Below are 13,807 nucleotides of genomic sequence, written 5' to 3'. Positions count from 1 at the left end.
TGCAACTTAAAATGAGGCTGACTCTCATGACTTGCTTAACTATCTAGAAGACGTTTATCCTGTTATTGAGAGGTTGTTAGGTAATTCCAGTATTGACTGTTTCGTTATCAAAACATTGGTTAATTTATTTTGATCAGGCTGTAGCTGCTACTGTCTTTCATGCTTCAACAGCTGCTGTTAGCCATATATCACATCAGAGGTGTGACTCTTATTGGGGGAAGTTGGAAGAAGGTTTGGCAAGAGCACAACTGACTGTAAAGGGCTGTGGTCATTAATTTTAAGGTGAAACTTAAATCCGAAGAAATACTTCTACAGTTTGAGACATCTTCCTAAACAAGGTCTTACGCTGTATTTCAAACCTAACAGCTTTAGCATCAACAGCTCAAACATGAAGTCGAATCACACTTCAGATAAAAATGCAGATCTAAAATCATACATAGTGGCAAACAGTGTTTTTGCTCTTAATTTAGATGATGAATTTGTTTGTTTACAAAGTACATCATGAACTTAAAGGTTACTTTTCTTTTGAAAGATCATGTGCTGAGGAAGCCACATGAGTGCTAGGTTCCATAGCACATGTCCTTCATTGTAAAGGACAGTCCCTAGCCCAGACTCCATTGGGATGGAGTGAGCTGGGCAGAAATAATGTGTGTAGTAAAACAAAACCCTTAGCCTATTTTAATTTGGTTTTCTGAGAGTCATAGCATAGCTACTGTTAGCTGATGTTGACTGTTACCTGTGGCTGACTGGCCTGAATTTTTTCAGCTTGTCAGCTGAAAAACAGTTAATAAAGCAGTAGGATTCAAATGTGTGCTTGTTGCTTTTAACCGTGTTTCTGGAGATGCTCAGTTACTTTGTCTATAGCAGATGGCAAAGAGAATTCCTCTGTGTGGATTTAATTTCTTTTTATTGGAAAGTTTCATTAGTTCTTCAGGAGAGTAGAACATGCTTGTCTTAAAAAAGATTTTTTTTTTAGCAGGCATGATTTATATAATGAGTGAAAATTCTTACATGTTCATTACTCTGTGGTTATGAAACACATTAGAGGATGGGTGAGATCCTCTGCTCGGCTCACATTTGATATTGCCCAGATTACATCAGTGGTTGGCAGGTAACAGTATCTCTGTGTTATGCTTTTTAGCATTTCCAAGCAAAAAGACCATTCCATTAGGTGGAGACTTTCAGTACACAGTGATGTACAGCTTTGGCAGGTCCCAGTGCATCAGCAGTAGCAGTGCCAGAAGTCGTCAAGCAATCAGGGGTCTTCACCATGACTGTAGTCTGCTCTGGAGCAATCTAATAGCAAAAGTTTCTTTTGTGGTGAAGGAGGTTCCTTCTCACCTTGTTGTGGGAACTTTCTTACTGGGTGTGCTTTAGTAAACTGATAGAGGTGGTAAATATTACAGATGGCTTTGCTTAATAACGGAAATGAAATAAGAAAAAAATAGGTATTAGAGATATGAAGATGGCTCATAGGAGTTTACCTCCAAGTGATTTAGGAATATAAGTGTTAATATCCCAGCTGAGCACTAAAGAGATTTAAGAGTGTGGTTTTAAAGGTGACATTCAAATGCTATTTTAAGAGGAGTGATAAATGCTTGTGCTTTTCCTCTTGCCCTCTGCTTCATGCTGTAGAAGGTCCTTTTGACAGTGACTACAAGAAGGGTAATAAATGTGCTGATATTTTCTCCCTAAAACTTGTCTGGGACAAATCACCTTCAGTCAAGTAGTCTGGCCTGGCATTTTGCATCCTAAGTGACTGAAAATCCACTACAAAATGCAAGATGTGAAAGCACAAACTTGTAAATCTTCTTTACTTTGGTTACTGTTTAAAGGGTGAGTTGGTATCTGCAAGTAAAGTTGCTCCTAAAGTATAACAAAGATGCGAAAATATTTGGTTTTATTTGCTGTGTGGATAGGCTCCCTTGACTAGTCTAAAAGTTTATTTTGATATGTAAGACATAGCATTTAAAATTCTGATCATAAGAAGAAAAGACAACATTGTTCATAGTAAATGGATCCAAACAAAATTTTGCAAGTTCTTGAGGGGAGAGAATGGGGGACACATGTCAGAACAGAGCAGTCTTCCCTGTGGAAAACCTGAATGGGAACTTTTCTGAATCTACTGTGTGTTGCTTTTTTTTTTTTTTTTTGCCCACCAAGTCCAAGTGTGTACCTTGTTAGGTTTGCTTTTTATTATTTCATTTCTTTTACCATTACTCATTCTCTTGAGTGACTATTCAAGATTATAATTCTGGAGAGAACAAAACTTCTCTGTTCTTCTCAAGTGCTGTAGTTGCAGTAGTAGCATGATAACCTGAAGATGAGTAATGAACTTCAATGACACTGGTTCCCTGTTACCACCATGAAGGAAATTAGAATAGGGATTGTGAATGAAGCTTTTGAATTTAATTTTCTTACACAAATTGAGCATATAGTTTTGTTTAACTGGAAAGAGGCATTGTCTTTCAGTTTTACAAATCTGTTAAATTAAAATAAATTGTGACTGTTAAAAAAATTATTTTTTTTTTTTTCCTAAAGGCTAACTCTAGGGATTTGGTATATTTTAGTGGGTCGTGTCTGTGTGCACTTGAAAAATCTGTTGTCCGTATAACTAACTTTAGTTCATTGTAAGACTTGGTGCTTCTGCTTGCTCATCTGATTACGCAGCTCAAGGGAATAAGGTTAAGGACATGCTGTTGGTAACTAGAGCGTTTTCAGGGCTTTAGTTCAGCAGATGGGCTGCCTGGCTATATTCATACATCTGCCTACCTGCTGTGGCAGCTGCTGCTGCTGCATGTTGTGTTCTTTTGTTCTGTTCCACCCAAGAAGGGAGCACTAGGAAGTCTAGTGAATGGATTAATTTAAGGTTAAGGCTAGTGTTTTGCTTGCTTCCTAACTCTCCATCATAATAAAGCTTCTGATAAAGCTATTGAATCCTTCGTAAAGTGAAATAGATTTTTAAGATGTATTTCAGGGGACTGAAACTAGCTAGGGTTGTTTAAAAACCAGTCAAGTATTTTTTTTCTTTGTTGCCTGATGTTATTTATTTCAATATCTTCCTCTCTTTCTCCTCCCTCCCCCACTTTTTCTAGGAGCAGTAACCAGACTTTGCCTGACACTGCGTGGTCCAAAAGAATTAAGGAAATATGGAATGACATGAAGGAGATTAGTTGAGGATTAAAGGCTTTGAGGACAAAACACCTCACCGAGGTGAAGCACAGACTAGCATTCTGGTTGTAGCTCCAAGGAGCTGTGTGCTGAAAAAAGATGGCAGATCCAGGAATGATGAGTCTGTTTGGAGAAGATGGTAATATTTTCAGTGAAGGGTTGGAAGGTCTTGGAGAATGTGGATATCCTGAAAATACAGTGAATCCTATGGGGCAGCAAATGCCCATGGATCAAGGATTTCCCGCTTTACAGTCATCTCTTCATCATCCCACTGCAAATCAAAATCAAGCCAAGTTGACCCATTTTGATCACTATAATCAATACGAACAGCAGAAAATGCACCTGATGGATCAGCCGAACAGGATGATAAGCAATGCCCCTGGGAATGGTATAGCGTCTCCTCATTCGCAGTATCACAACCCTCCGGTTCCTCAGGTTCCTCACAGCAGTGGTGCTGGTGGTCAGATGGGAGTCTATCCCGGCATGCAGAACGAAAGACACGGGCAACCCTTCGTAGACAGTGGCTCCATGTGGGGACCACGGGCAGTTCAAGTGCCAGACCAGATAAGAGCACCATACCAGCAGCAACAGCAGCAGCAGCAGCCGCCGCAACCGACACAGCCGCCGCAGGCACCCTCCGGACCCCCTGGGCAGGGCCATCCTCAGCACATGCAGCAGATGGGAAACTACATGGCTCGTGGTGATTTTTCAATGCAGCAGCACAGTCAGCCGCAGCAGCAGAGGATGAACCAGTTTTCTCAAGGCCAAGAAGGCCTCAATCAGGGAAACCCTTTCATTGCCACCTCAGGACCTGGCCACTTGTCTCATGTGCCCCAGCAGAATCCCAGTATGGCACCTTCTTTGCGACACTCAGTCCAGCAATTTCACCACCATCCCCCCACTGCTCTCCATGGAGAATCAGTAGCCCACAGTCCCAGATTCTCCCCTAATCCTCCCCAGCAGGGTGCTGTTAGGCCACAAACACTTAATTTTAGTTCTCGGAGCCAGACGGTACCCTCACCTACTATAAACAACTCAGGGCAGTATTCTCGATATCCTTACAGTAACCTTAATCAGGGATTAGTTAATAATACAGGGATGAATCAGAATTTAGGCCTTACAAATAACACTCCAATGAATCAATCTGTACCAAGATACCCAAATGCTGTCGGATTTCCATCAAACAGTGGTCAAGGACTAATGCACCAGCAGCCCATCCACCCTAGTGGCTCACTTAACCAAATGAACACGCAAACTATGCACCCTTCACAGCCTCAGGGAACTTATGCCTCTCCACCTCCCATGTCACCTATGAAAGCAATGAGTAATCCAGCAGGTACACCTCCTCCACAGGTTAGACCTGGTAGTGCTGGAATACCAATGGAAGTTGGCAGTTACCCAAATATACCCCATCCTCAACCGTCACACCAGCCCCCTGGTGCCATGGGAATTGGACAAAGGAATATGGGCCCCCGAAACATGCAACAGAATCGTCCATTTATGGGTATGTCTTCAACACCACGGGAGATGGGTGGGCACATGAGACCAAATGGTTGTCCAGGTGTTGGCCTTGCAGATCCACAAGCAATACAAGAGCGACTAATATCTGGCCAGCAGCTTCCTAGTCAACAGCAGTCTTTTCAACAGCAAATGCCAACCTGTCCTCCCATGCAGCCTCATCCAGGGATACATCACCAGTCTTCACCGCCCCCACATCCTCATCATCAGCCTTGGGCACAGCTTCACCAGTCACCACAAAACACACCACAAAAAGTGCCTGTCCTTCAGGTAAGCTACTTCCAATTAGTGGAAAATGTTTTAAATGACTTTAAGTGCATTTCAGGATATGTAAGAACTATGGTGTCAAAATAGTTGCTCCTGTTTGACTCCCTTGTTTGTTACTGGTTATGTGGCTCTTTTGGTGTACAGAGGCTGAAGGTAAAATGAAGTTCAGGTAGCTTGCTAACATCTTTCATGTAATTTTTACAGGATAACATTATGGATAGGCTGAAATTTGATACAGCAGCAGTACAATACCTGAATACCTACTCTTTTTTTTCATGTTGGTTCCTTTGAGGGGAAAACAGAAGGCACGTGTGAGAATTGTCATTTTAATTATTAATTTTTGTATTTGCAACTTGGAGAAAGAAGTATGTGTTATAATGTGTTTGTTTTGGCCAAACCAATGGTTTTCTTTAAATTCTAAGAAAATGTTTTGTGGTTTTAAATTAAAGCTGAAATTTTTACATGTGAAAAAATTTCCAGTGTGAACTTCTTCAGCACGAAGTAATGCAACTGAGAAGTCATGGGGCAACAGTTTATGCAAGGAGAAGACAACAGATGTGAATCATAGTCTGAAATAAAATCTGAGGCTTCAATGAAATGTTGAATAGAATTGAAGCTTTATTTTACCTAGTCTCTGATCTGCCAGATTTCAATGGCAATGTATTGCTTCCATGTCATTTTTTAATTAAAAGCTAAAAATGGTAAAACATCTTGATTCTCTGTAGCTTATCAGGTTTTACTACCTGCTAGTATGTTAAACTTCAGCTGAAAAAGTGTTTTTTGTGATCTTCACATTTGCCATTGTTTGCCTGTGGCTCTCTCAGTCAGCATTCGAGAGATTTTGGTACCAAATGAATAAGTGGTCAAGATATCAGAGGTTTACTTTTTTTTTTTTTTTAAAACCAGTCAGTAATTAATACCAAGTAGCTCTGCCCATAAATATTTGGAGACAATTGCTGGAATGCAGTCGTAATGATATGAGGCTACAATACACTTAATAAATCATAAAACCAGTTGTCCTAGCCAGTGTCCTGGGCCTGTGCGGGAAGCAGCTGCTCAGCAGTCCCCTCCACTGCTGCCTGCCGGCTGCTTCTGTTCGCTGCTCCACACAGCATGAGGTGGGTCTGGGAATCAGATGTATGCGCTACAGAGAGGCAGCTGCCAAGGAGTGGTAGGTGGAGCAGCTCAGCAGCTGGGACAGGCTTCCACATTCCCCGTGGAAGAGAGGAGGGGGGAGCATTGGAGGTGCTGTAGGGTGGAGAAGGGAGATCAGGGACTAAGCTGGGCAAGGGGAAAAAGTACAGTCTTTCTGGGAGGGAGGAGGAAGCTCTCTGGAAGGGGCGGAGTATATCTTCAAAACCATATTTTTCTTCCCTGCCCTCCTCAAAATTGGTATGAAAAACAGTAGGGATGACAAAAAGAAGTATAAGACTGTTTTTATCCTGAAGACAAGAGCTGACACATCTAGCAGAAACAACTTGAAAGAAAATCATAGAAATGGTAATGTAAGATTTAGAAGACTGTAAAGGAACAAAAACCAGTGTCACTGAGATCTTTCATGACTAGTGATGCTGGGGATGTGGGAGGAAAGACTTGAGGTGGACTGTGCCCTAAAGTTGTGGTCTTTACCAGCATTAATTCCTTGTTTTCATCTGATAATCCAGCAAGCCTATTTTTGACATCAGAAAGTGGTTTGGGAGAAGGTTTACTGATAGAATGGATAGGCTTGTTAAATGTTCTTGGGACATTTTTTTCTCTTTAATCAGTGAAGAGGTAAAATGCAAACAGCTCAACCCTTAAATGAGCTATGCAACCTATTACAAAGTGCTGAACTGCAGATGAATAGCTTGAAGAAAGGTAAGTGCTGAAACTAAATAATTAGAGGAAAACCACATGATAACTCAAGTTATTTGATTAAAATCAGTAATTCAGACAGTTGTAGCAAGCCAAGTAAATTCTCTGTTAGCCTACTTCTGTGAAGTTTTTGTCTGGTAAAAGTTCTTGTTAACATACTTGCCCATTAAGTAGTTAGTTTGAGCCCTGACTGTAGTAATGAAATTCTTGACAGACAAGCATTTCCCATTGAAATCTGTTTGGATGAAATGAATATTGTTCAAGTCAACGAAAACTCCTCCCCACCCCCTGGGGAAAAATGCAGATGTGCGAAACCCCTGTTCTAAAGCCTGAATACAGAATTGGTAGCTTTCCTGTGTCATGGTTTCCTTCCATGTCAGTAGGCAGAAAGCTGTTCACTGAAGAACGGTTATTTAAAGGACTGGTTTGTTTTTATTTGTATAAAATGAATCAACAAAATTAATATAGTCAGTGAAATGGAAATCACTATGTACTTTAAAATCAACAGAAGCCATCTTAGTAATTATTTTTCAGTGATTTGAAGCTAGCCTTATCATGGGAAGGCTGTAATACTTGTGGTTAACCAATTACTGTTTTGTTTTTAGATATGTTGGAAGGAAAGTGCAGTTCTTTTGCTTTTAAGTTGAAAGAAATTGCTGTGTTGATTCCAAGGCTTGTTATTTCTTTTTTTGTGTGCAAAACTGCAAATTATTTTGGCTGGGAGATGAAGCTGGTGATTGACAATTCATCTGGTTTCGATTAATAGCTGAAAACTAAACGTGGTTTTTAGGACTGTGTTAGCAGTGAGTTGCTGGCTTCGGTGGAGTTTGATAGATCCATAAGAACCACCACAGCGCTGAGATGTTCAGTTGGTGTGGTTTTTCAGGCGCTCCTTTGAAATGTTCTTCACCACCAAAGGCTTTTAGAAGAGCTCAGTGACCATGGGGTGAGAAGGCGGGTTCTGCTGTTGCAGGGTAATCCACCAAGGTGCAAAGCAGAGAGTAGGAGTAGCTTGTTTGTTTTCACAGTGGAGGCGTCTGTGTTGGGCTCATGAGCTTGTGCTCTCCAAAATGCTCATAAATCATCTGGAGAAGGGTGAAAAGTCAGATGGCAAAGTTTGCTGCTGTTGTCAGTTTACCCAAAGCAGAGTGCCAAGTGCAGCTGTGGTAAAGACCCTAACAAGAGTGAAACTAAATAATTAGAAATCTAGTAGGAGTGTCAGTCACTTGGCCATAAGTAGTGGGAGTCAAGGTTTGGCCAGAGGAGGTTTAGATTGGATATTAGGAAAATTTTCTTCGCTGAAAGGATTGTCAGTCGTTGGAAAAAGCTTCCCATGGAAGTGGTAGAGTCACCATCCCTGGAGGATTTTAAAAGGCATGTAGATGTGGTGCTTAGGGACATGGTGTAGTGGGGGAGCTGGTAATGCTGGGTCTAAGTTAAACTCAGTGATCTTAATGGTCTTTTCCAACATAAATGATTTTATGGTTCTGTAGTGCTTGGCCAGTGAAATGGCAGGCAAAAGCCTCTCCTTAGGAAAAGGGTCTTGGTGTTAGATGGCTGTCTGAAAGTGTGCTATGACAGTCAAAGAAAGAAATTGGTAGGAATTGTTATGGAAGTAGTAGAGAGCAAAACAAGGATTGTTACTACGTTGCTGTCTGTATGCTTGGTATGCTGGTGTGGCGAGTGCTGTGAAACTCTGGGTCCCTTCCTCAGGCCTCAGAAAATACGGTAACACTTGGAAAAGCACAGAAGGGGGTAATTTGGGGGGAGGGAAGGAGAGAGATGGTGAAAGCCTCTAAAATTGTGAGTAATATGGGTGGAAGAAGAGGATGAATGTGAAATAAGGGTTATTTGTCACCTCTTCTGTCTCCTTTAATTCTTTTAAGGTATTCAGCAAATTATCAGGTGGTGAGCTCAGAACTGCACATTAAGATGCTGATCTCTGAGATGTTGCACAGAAAAATGCATCATCATTTGATAAACATGAAGACACCACATTTGGCTCAGCAGATCTGTGCCATATATAAGTGGCTGAGAATTTGTTATTGGGTTGCATCTACTGTGTGTGTGTCTGGTTCTTGTACTGTTCCACATACTTTATCAAAGAGGGGATATCAGGTTAGACAGGCCTCTGGGGGTCTAATGCTGTGTAGTTGCTCTTACATGTCATTATTTTCAGAGCATTTTTTAGTGGTAGAGGAAGTGTAGGAGTTTTCTTTGCCAAGAATAGGCTGTCCTGGTGTGTTATTACACACAACTTCTTTTACCCACAGCTACTGTGTGGGCTGAAGTTTCGAGTTCTGTTCATTAATCATTGTTCCACAAATGCGATCTACATTATTTATAGTCAAACACAGGAGTATTTAAATGACAAACAGGTATGGTATAGCCTCCATACTTGACTAAATGGTAGAGCTCAGTGATAGGCACCAACAGTGTTGAAGGATGCCAGGTTGCAGTTTCCAGCTTCTAGTGGAGAAAGAACTCATTTTGTGTGTGTTAAGGGTTCACTGCCAGGTTTACTCTGCTGGCCTTATTATCTGTGGGCATGTGACTTTGCTTTAAATCATAACTCATAGCTGTGTTTGGTATGAACACATTCCTTTGAAATTTCCTGCCCTCCCTTGCAGGGGAAGAGGCAGGGAAAGTCCTGCTGAGTCACCAGCTGGGTCACCCCTCTCACAGGCCCTTCTGTATTTTCAAACCCTGAGTTGCTGCCTCAGTTTAATTTATACTTGGATGTACCTGAATGGAGAGGGATATTAATGAAAACTACTGTCAGCTGGAGTGGTTTGATGCAATATTTTAACCGGGCAGAGAGTACAGGTTAAGTCCAGTTACTTGCTGGCACTCTAAAATGAAGTTGACTTTCTCCTGAGTATTGTTTTAATGCCTAAGAGAAGAAAGAAGAGATTGACTCTTACTGTCTTCATATGAGCAATTACCTTTCAGCATGTTTCCTATAATTTTACAAAGTAAGAAATGGTATAATTTCGAATAGTTAAGATTTTTCCCATTAATTAATATTCATAAGCAATTTCCCATATCTCCAGAGAACTGCTTTTAATCCCTCAGGTGTTTAACTCTTTTACTATTTTCCTGTTGATAAGTAGAACAGTCAATTTTTTAAAGAAAAATGTACAACACTGTTGGGTCTTTTTGTTTTGACACAGAGGCTATTTCACATGACAGCTAGCTGGTCTTTTGGGGTACTCTATATGCTGCATGTTCAGCAAAATTTCATGGCCTAGTCCTAGAAATTGTAGTTTCCCTTTTAATTATGCATAGACCAGCAAACAGTGTATGTTGGCAAGATTTTTGAAGCTGCCTGACTAAACGAAATCAAAACCCCACTAATACTGAACTTTAATTAAATTGTATATGATTTATATATAGATAAGCAGAATGTAGTGTATATTTATGTAAATGTATGTAGAAAACATAGGCAAAATCAGAAGTTGTGGAGGGTGATAGAATGAAAGAAAAGCTGCAAAGAAAATCCTAGTATTCATTTAAAAGGAAAAGGTTGATAACTACCTTTTCTTAAAAATTTGCAGGCTTCTGCTATGTTTTGTTGAGGATCTGAAGAACTCCTGTATTTGAGCATGTATGCAATGTATTAATTATAATTTTCCCACTAAAAGAAAAGTAGACCAGAAAAGTGTTTCAGTGTTGATGTTATTTCACGTTCTGTGGACTAGAATATTGTGTTACACTTATACCTTGTCCATCCATGAGCTAGTTCCTGTGCAAAGGATATAATAATTATATGAAATATTTTGTCCAACAAAGTTCATGTTTTAAAACTCCTCAGTTATATTCAAGTCTAAAGTTAATATAGCAATGTCCAAAGACTAAATTTCTTCCTCACCCTTGAAAAGGCTGTGTGTGCTTTTGTAAATAAGGGCTTTGAGGGATCCTTCAGTGAATAGCCTTTGGGCCAAAGACTTGTAGTTTTGAGGTGGTTTTGCTATAAATTCTTTGTCATCTTTTAACTGCTGGGGAGGCACAAACAATTTCAAGAATACGTCTTCCCTTGGTGCCATGATTTAACTATAATGAAAATAATTTGTGCCATTAAATTATCTACTCTGAAGTCATGGGTAAAGCCAGTTTTGCAGCATTAGCATAAAAACACAACTCTGCATCAGCATTCTGGTTGTAGGCTTAAGAGTTACCAGACTTGTTCTTGCAGCATGAATATTTGAAAGTTCTATGATATGTTGGTAACCTGAATGTATTGTTTCCTGAAATCATTGGGGTTATCTGAGGAATCACGTAACTAGAAATATTTTAGATTATGCTGCTATTCAGTACTTCATATACAGTGTTCTTATCTGCTTGATGGTCACTTCCAGTGGGATTTGGCAGTCATCTTATTTTTCCCATGGCCAAACACATTCTATTACTTTATATTTATTGAATAAATTCAAATCTGTTGTTTGGAGAAGACTTTTTTCTCCATTGAAGGCTGATAGTCTAATACAACCCTCTTGTCAGTATTATCAGTAAGTTATATAAACTTACAAGGGTGGAAAATTAGGGCCAATGAAAGGAGAAATGCTTGATTTTAAATTTTTTTTACATTTAATGTTTTATTCTTTAAATACAGTAGAAATTCTAATACGGACCAGTTGCAGGCAAAGTAATAATTTCCTACCTTTTTATTATAGATCCTCCTCCCAGTCTTCTATCTTACTCTTTCATATGGAATTCGAGGCATCCATTTATTTTTAATTAATATGCCTATGCTTGATCTTGAATGCAAGTGTCACAAACTTGTGTAAGTGTCCTCTCTTTTTTTTTCTTCTGTGGAGAAAAATGTCTCAGTTCCTGCTAGGATGGGGGACACCATCACTTTGAAGTGTAATTTTTAACTTCAGCCTGTAGAAGTTGTTTTCTCTTCAGTGCAGTGCTTTTCACTTTGAATTTCAGACTCAGTTCTTTTAATTGTATGAGGATGCATGTATTTTACTAGTGATAATGTGGTCTGGGTTGGAAACAAAACGTTTGTTGGTTTTTTTTTCTATAGAGATGACATCTATAAATATTTATAGACTTCTTTTGGCAACAGAGTTGTAAAGTTTGGGTAGCTAAGAGCAAGATTGACACCCTTGAGTTTTCATGGTCGTTAAAGCATCTGTTTGGACAGATCTTTCTTTTATTGCCATAAATTTGTTTGGAGTGTGATTTAAAGATGGTGAAGCTGCTTCTGGGGACCAGAGTAGGAAGGGTTAGGCAGGAAGCATTGATCAGGGAAGGGGTTCAGGTGAAAGAGGCTGGCTGAGCTGACAGAGCAGTAGGAACAGAGAGGAAATGGCCAGTGTTTGTGTAAAATGGGGCAGAGTTAGGGAGTCACTCCACCTCTCCTTCTGCTTGAGTCACCTCCTACTGAGCCCTTCCAGAGGTAGCCATTTGTCCAGTGGTGCCTGTTACTTGCTCTGCACACTGCTTCAGGGGTGTAACCTTTGTGTCACCATGCTGTGGGCAAATAGTCCACTGACAGCTTCCCAGCATAGTTGTGTGCACTCAGTAACTCTCAGTATCTAATCTGGCTTAAAAAAAAATAAATCCATGCAATAAAGGTGGCTGAGGTCTGGGATACAGAACGTTAGCTCCTTCCTTGCATCAGCATGCCTGATCATTGGGTGAACGGCTTATCTGGCCTGCTCACTTCTGGCCAGGTCATGTTCCCAGCATCTCTTTGCTGTGTGACCACAAGATCACCCAGCTGGTGTTGGTGTGTGGGAGTGGGAATACTTGCTGGGCAAAATGGGGATTGCCTCTTTCTCTGGCCCTTTCAGGCTTTTTAGTACCCTTACAGCACCCGCTTGTGTTTTTGTAGCACTTGCCCGCAGTAACCAGCCCTTGAGTTCTCCCTTAAATTTTGATAAATTAAACTGTTGTTAGAAGTCAAAACGTTGTCTTGTTCTATTGAATTAGTGACAAACTGATCACATTCCAACTTCTCCACAACACTTTTTTTTTAGTCCACACAATTATAAGTGACTGGTTTGATTTCAGGAGTGGTGTTCTGTTTTGTTTTGATTTAGAAAAGACAACTGTTTTCCTCTTCCAACTGAAGTATTTGCAGCTATTTTGTTATTGCAGAGGTGAAAGAACATCCCTTTCTACCAAAGAGCTTGGCACAGTTTTCTTAGGTGGTGTCATGTGTGTTGAAATGAGGGAAGATGCTTCCAGTACAGTCAATCAGTTGTTTTCTTTGAGTATTGAATGGGATTTTTTTCCTTTTTTCTTCAGCATGGAGAATTGTTTAAAAAGCATGAAAGTTAGAAATAAAACTCAGATTAATTTTATTCATCACAGGATGACTTAGTGGTCTGAGTGTGGGTTTGATTTATAAACTCTGGAATCAACATTCTTCTGATTTTACTGTTTTCATGCATCATATCATAGAATCATAGAATCAGACGGGTTGGAAAGGTCCTCTGAGATCATCAAGTCCAACCCTCGATCCACTACCACCACAGTTGCTAGACCATGGCACTAAGTGCCACGTCCAGCCTCATCTTAAAACCATCCAGGGACGGAGAATCCACCACTTCCCTGGGTAGTCCATTCCAATGGCTGATTACCCTATATGTTTAGTTAGAATTTTCTCTGTTCCTGGGCAAGGTTGTTGTAGCTAAAAATTGCGTTGCTGCCTGTTATGAAGAGGAACATGTAGATGGTGAGCATAAACTTTGTTATTAATTCAAAACCCAAATCCATAAAATTCCCAATTCGAGTTCTTACTTAGGTATCTGTTACTCTAAAACATGTCACCTCCTTGCTCTCCTTGTCCCTCCTGCCAGTACTGCTCTGTCTTATAAATGCAGCTTAAGAAGACTGTGACAACTGATCTTAGCAGTTCAAGTGAGGAAATCGTACTTCTCGTGTAGGAATTTGGTAATTATAGAGGTTATGTGAGAGTAGTGCAGTTATATAAAAGATGTGGAAGAAAACAAGTGGATCTCTGATTTTTTACTGTTGGGGT

The 13,807-nt window shown here is 40.2% G+C and overlaps 1 protein-coding gene across 7 annotated transcripts in view; it reads left to right on the top strand.

Annotated features, from left to right (window-relative positions):
* The window catches only part of CHD7 (chromodomain helicase DNA binding protein 7), a 131,015-nt gene that overhangs the window by 37,799 nt on the left and 79,409 nt on the right, over positions 1 to 13,807 (top strand). For all 7 annotated transcript variants that reach the window (XM_032675403.1, XM_032675322.1, XM_032675491.1 and 4 more), the window contains one exon: positions 3,096 to 4,959. In XM_032675403.1, coding sequence (XP_032531294.1) covers positions 3,271 to 4,959 — 1,689 coding nt within the window. In that variant the 5' untranslated portion in view covers positions 3,096 to 3,270. The remainder of the gene's footprint in view (positions 1 to 3,095; positions 4,960 to 13,807) is intronic.

This window comes from Chiroxiphia lanceolata, chromosome 1 (genome assembly GCF_009829145.1).
Source record: "Chiroxiphia lanceolata isolate bChiLan1 chromosome 1, bChiLan1.pri, whole genome shotgun sequence".
NCBI classification, from domain to species: Eukaryota; Metazoa; Chordata; class Aves; order Passeriformes; family Pipridae; genus Chiroxiphia; species Chiroxiphia lanceolata.
This window is presented reverse-complemented; position numbering and strand designations above follow the sequence as displayed.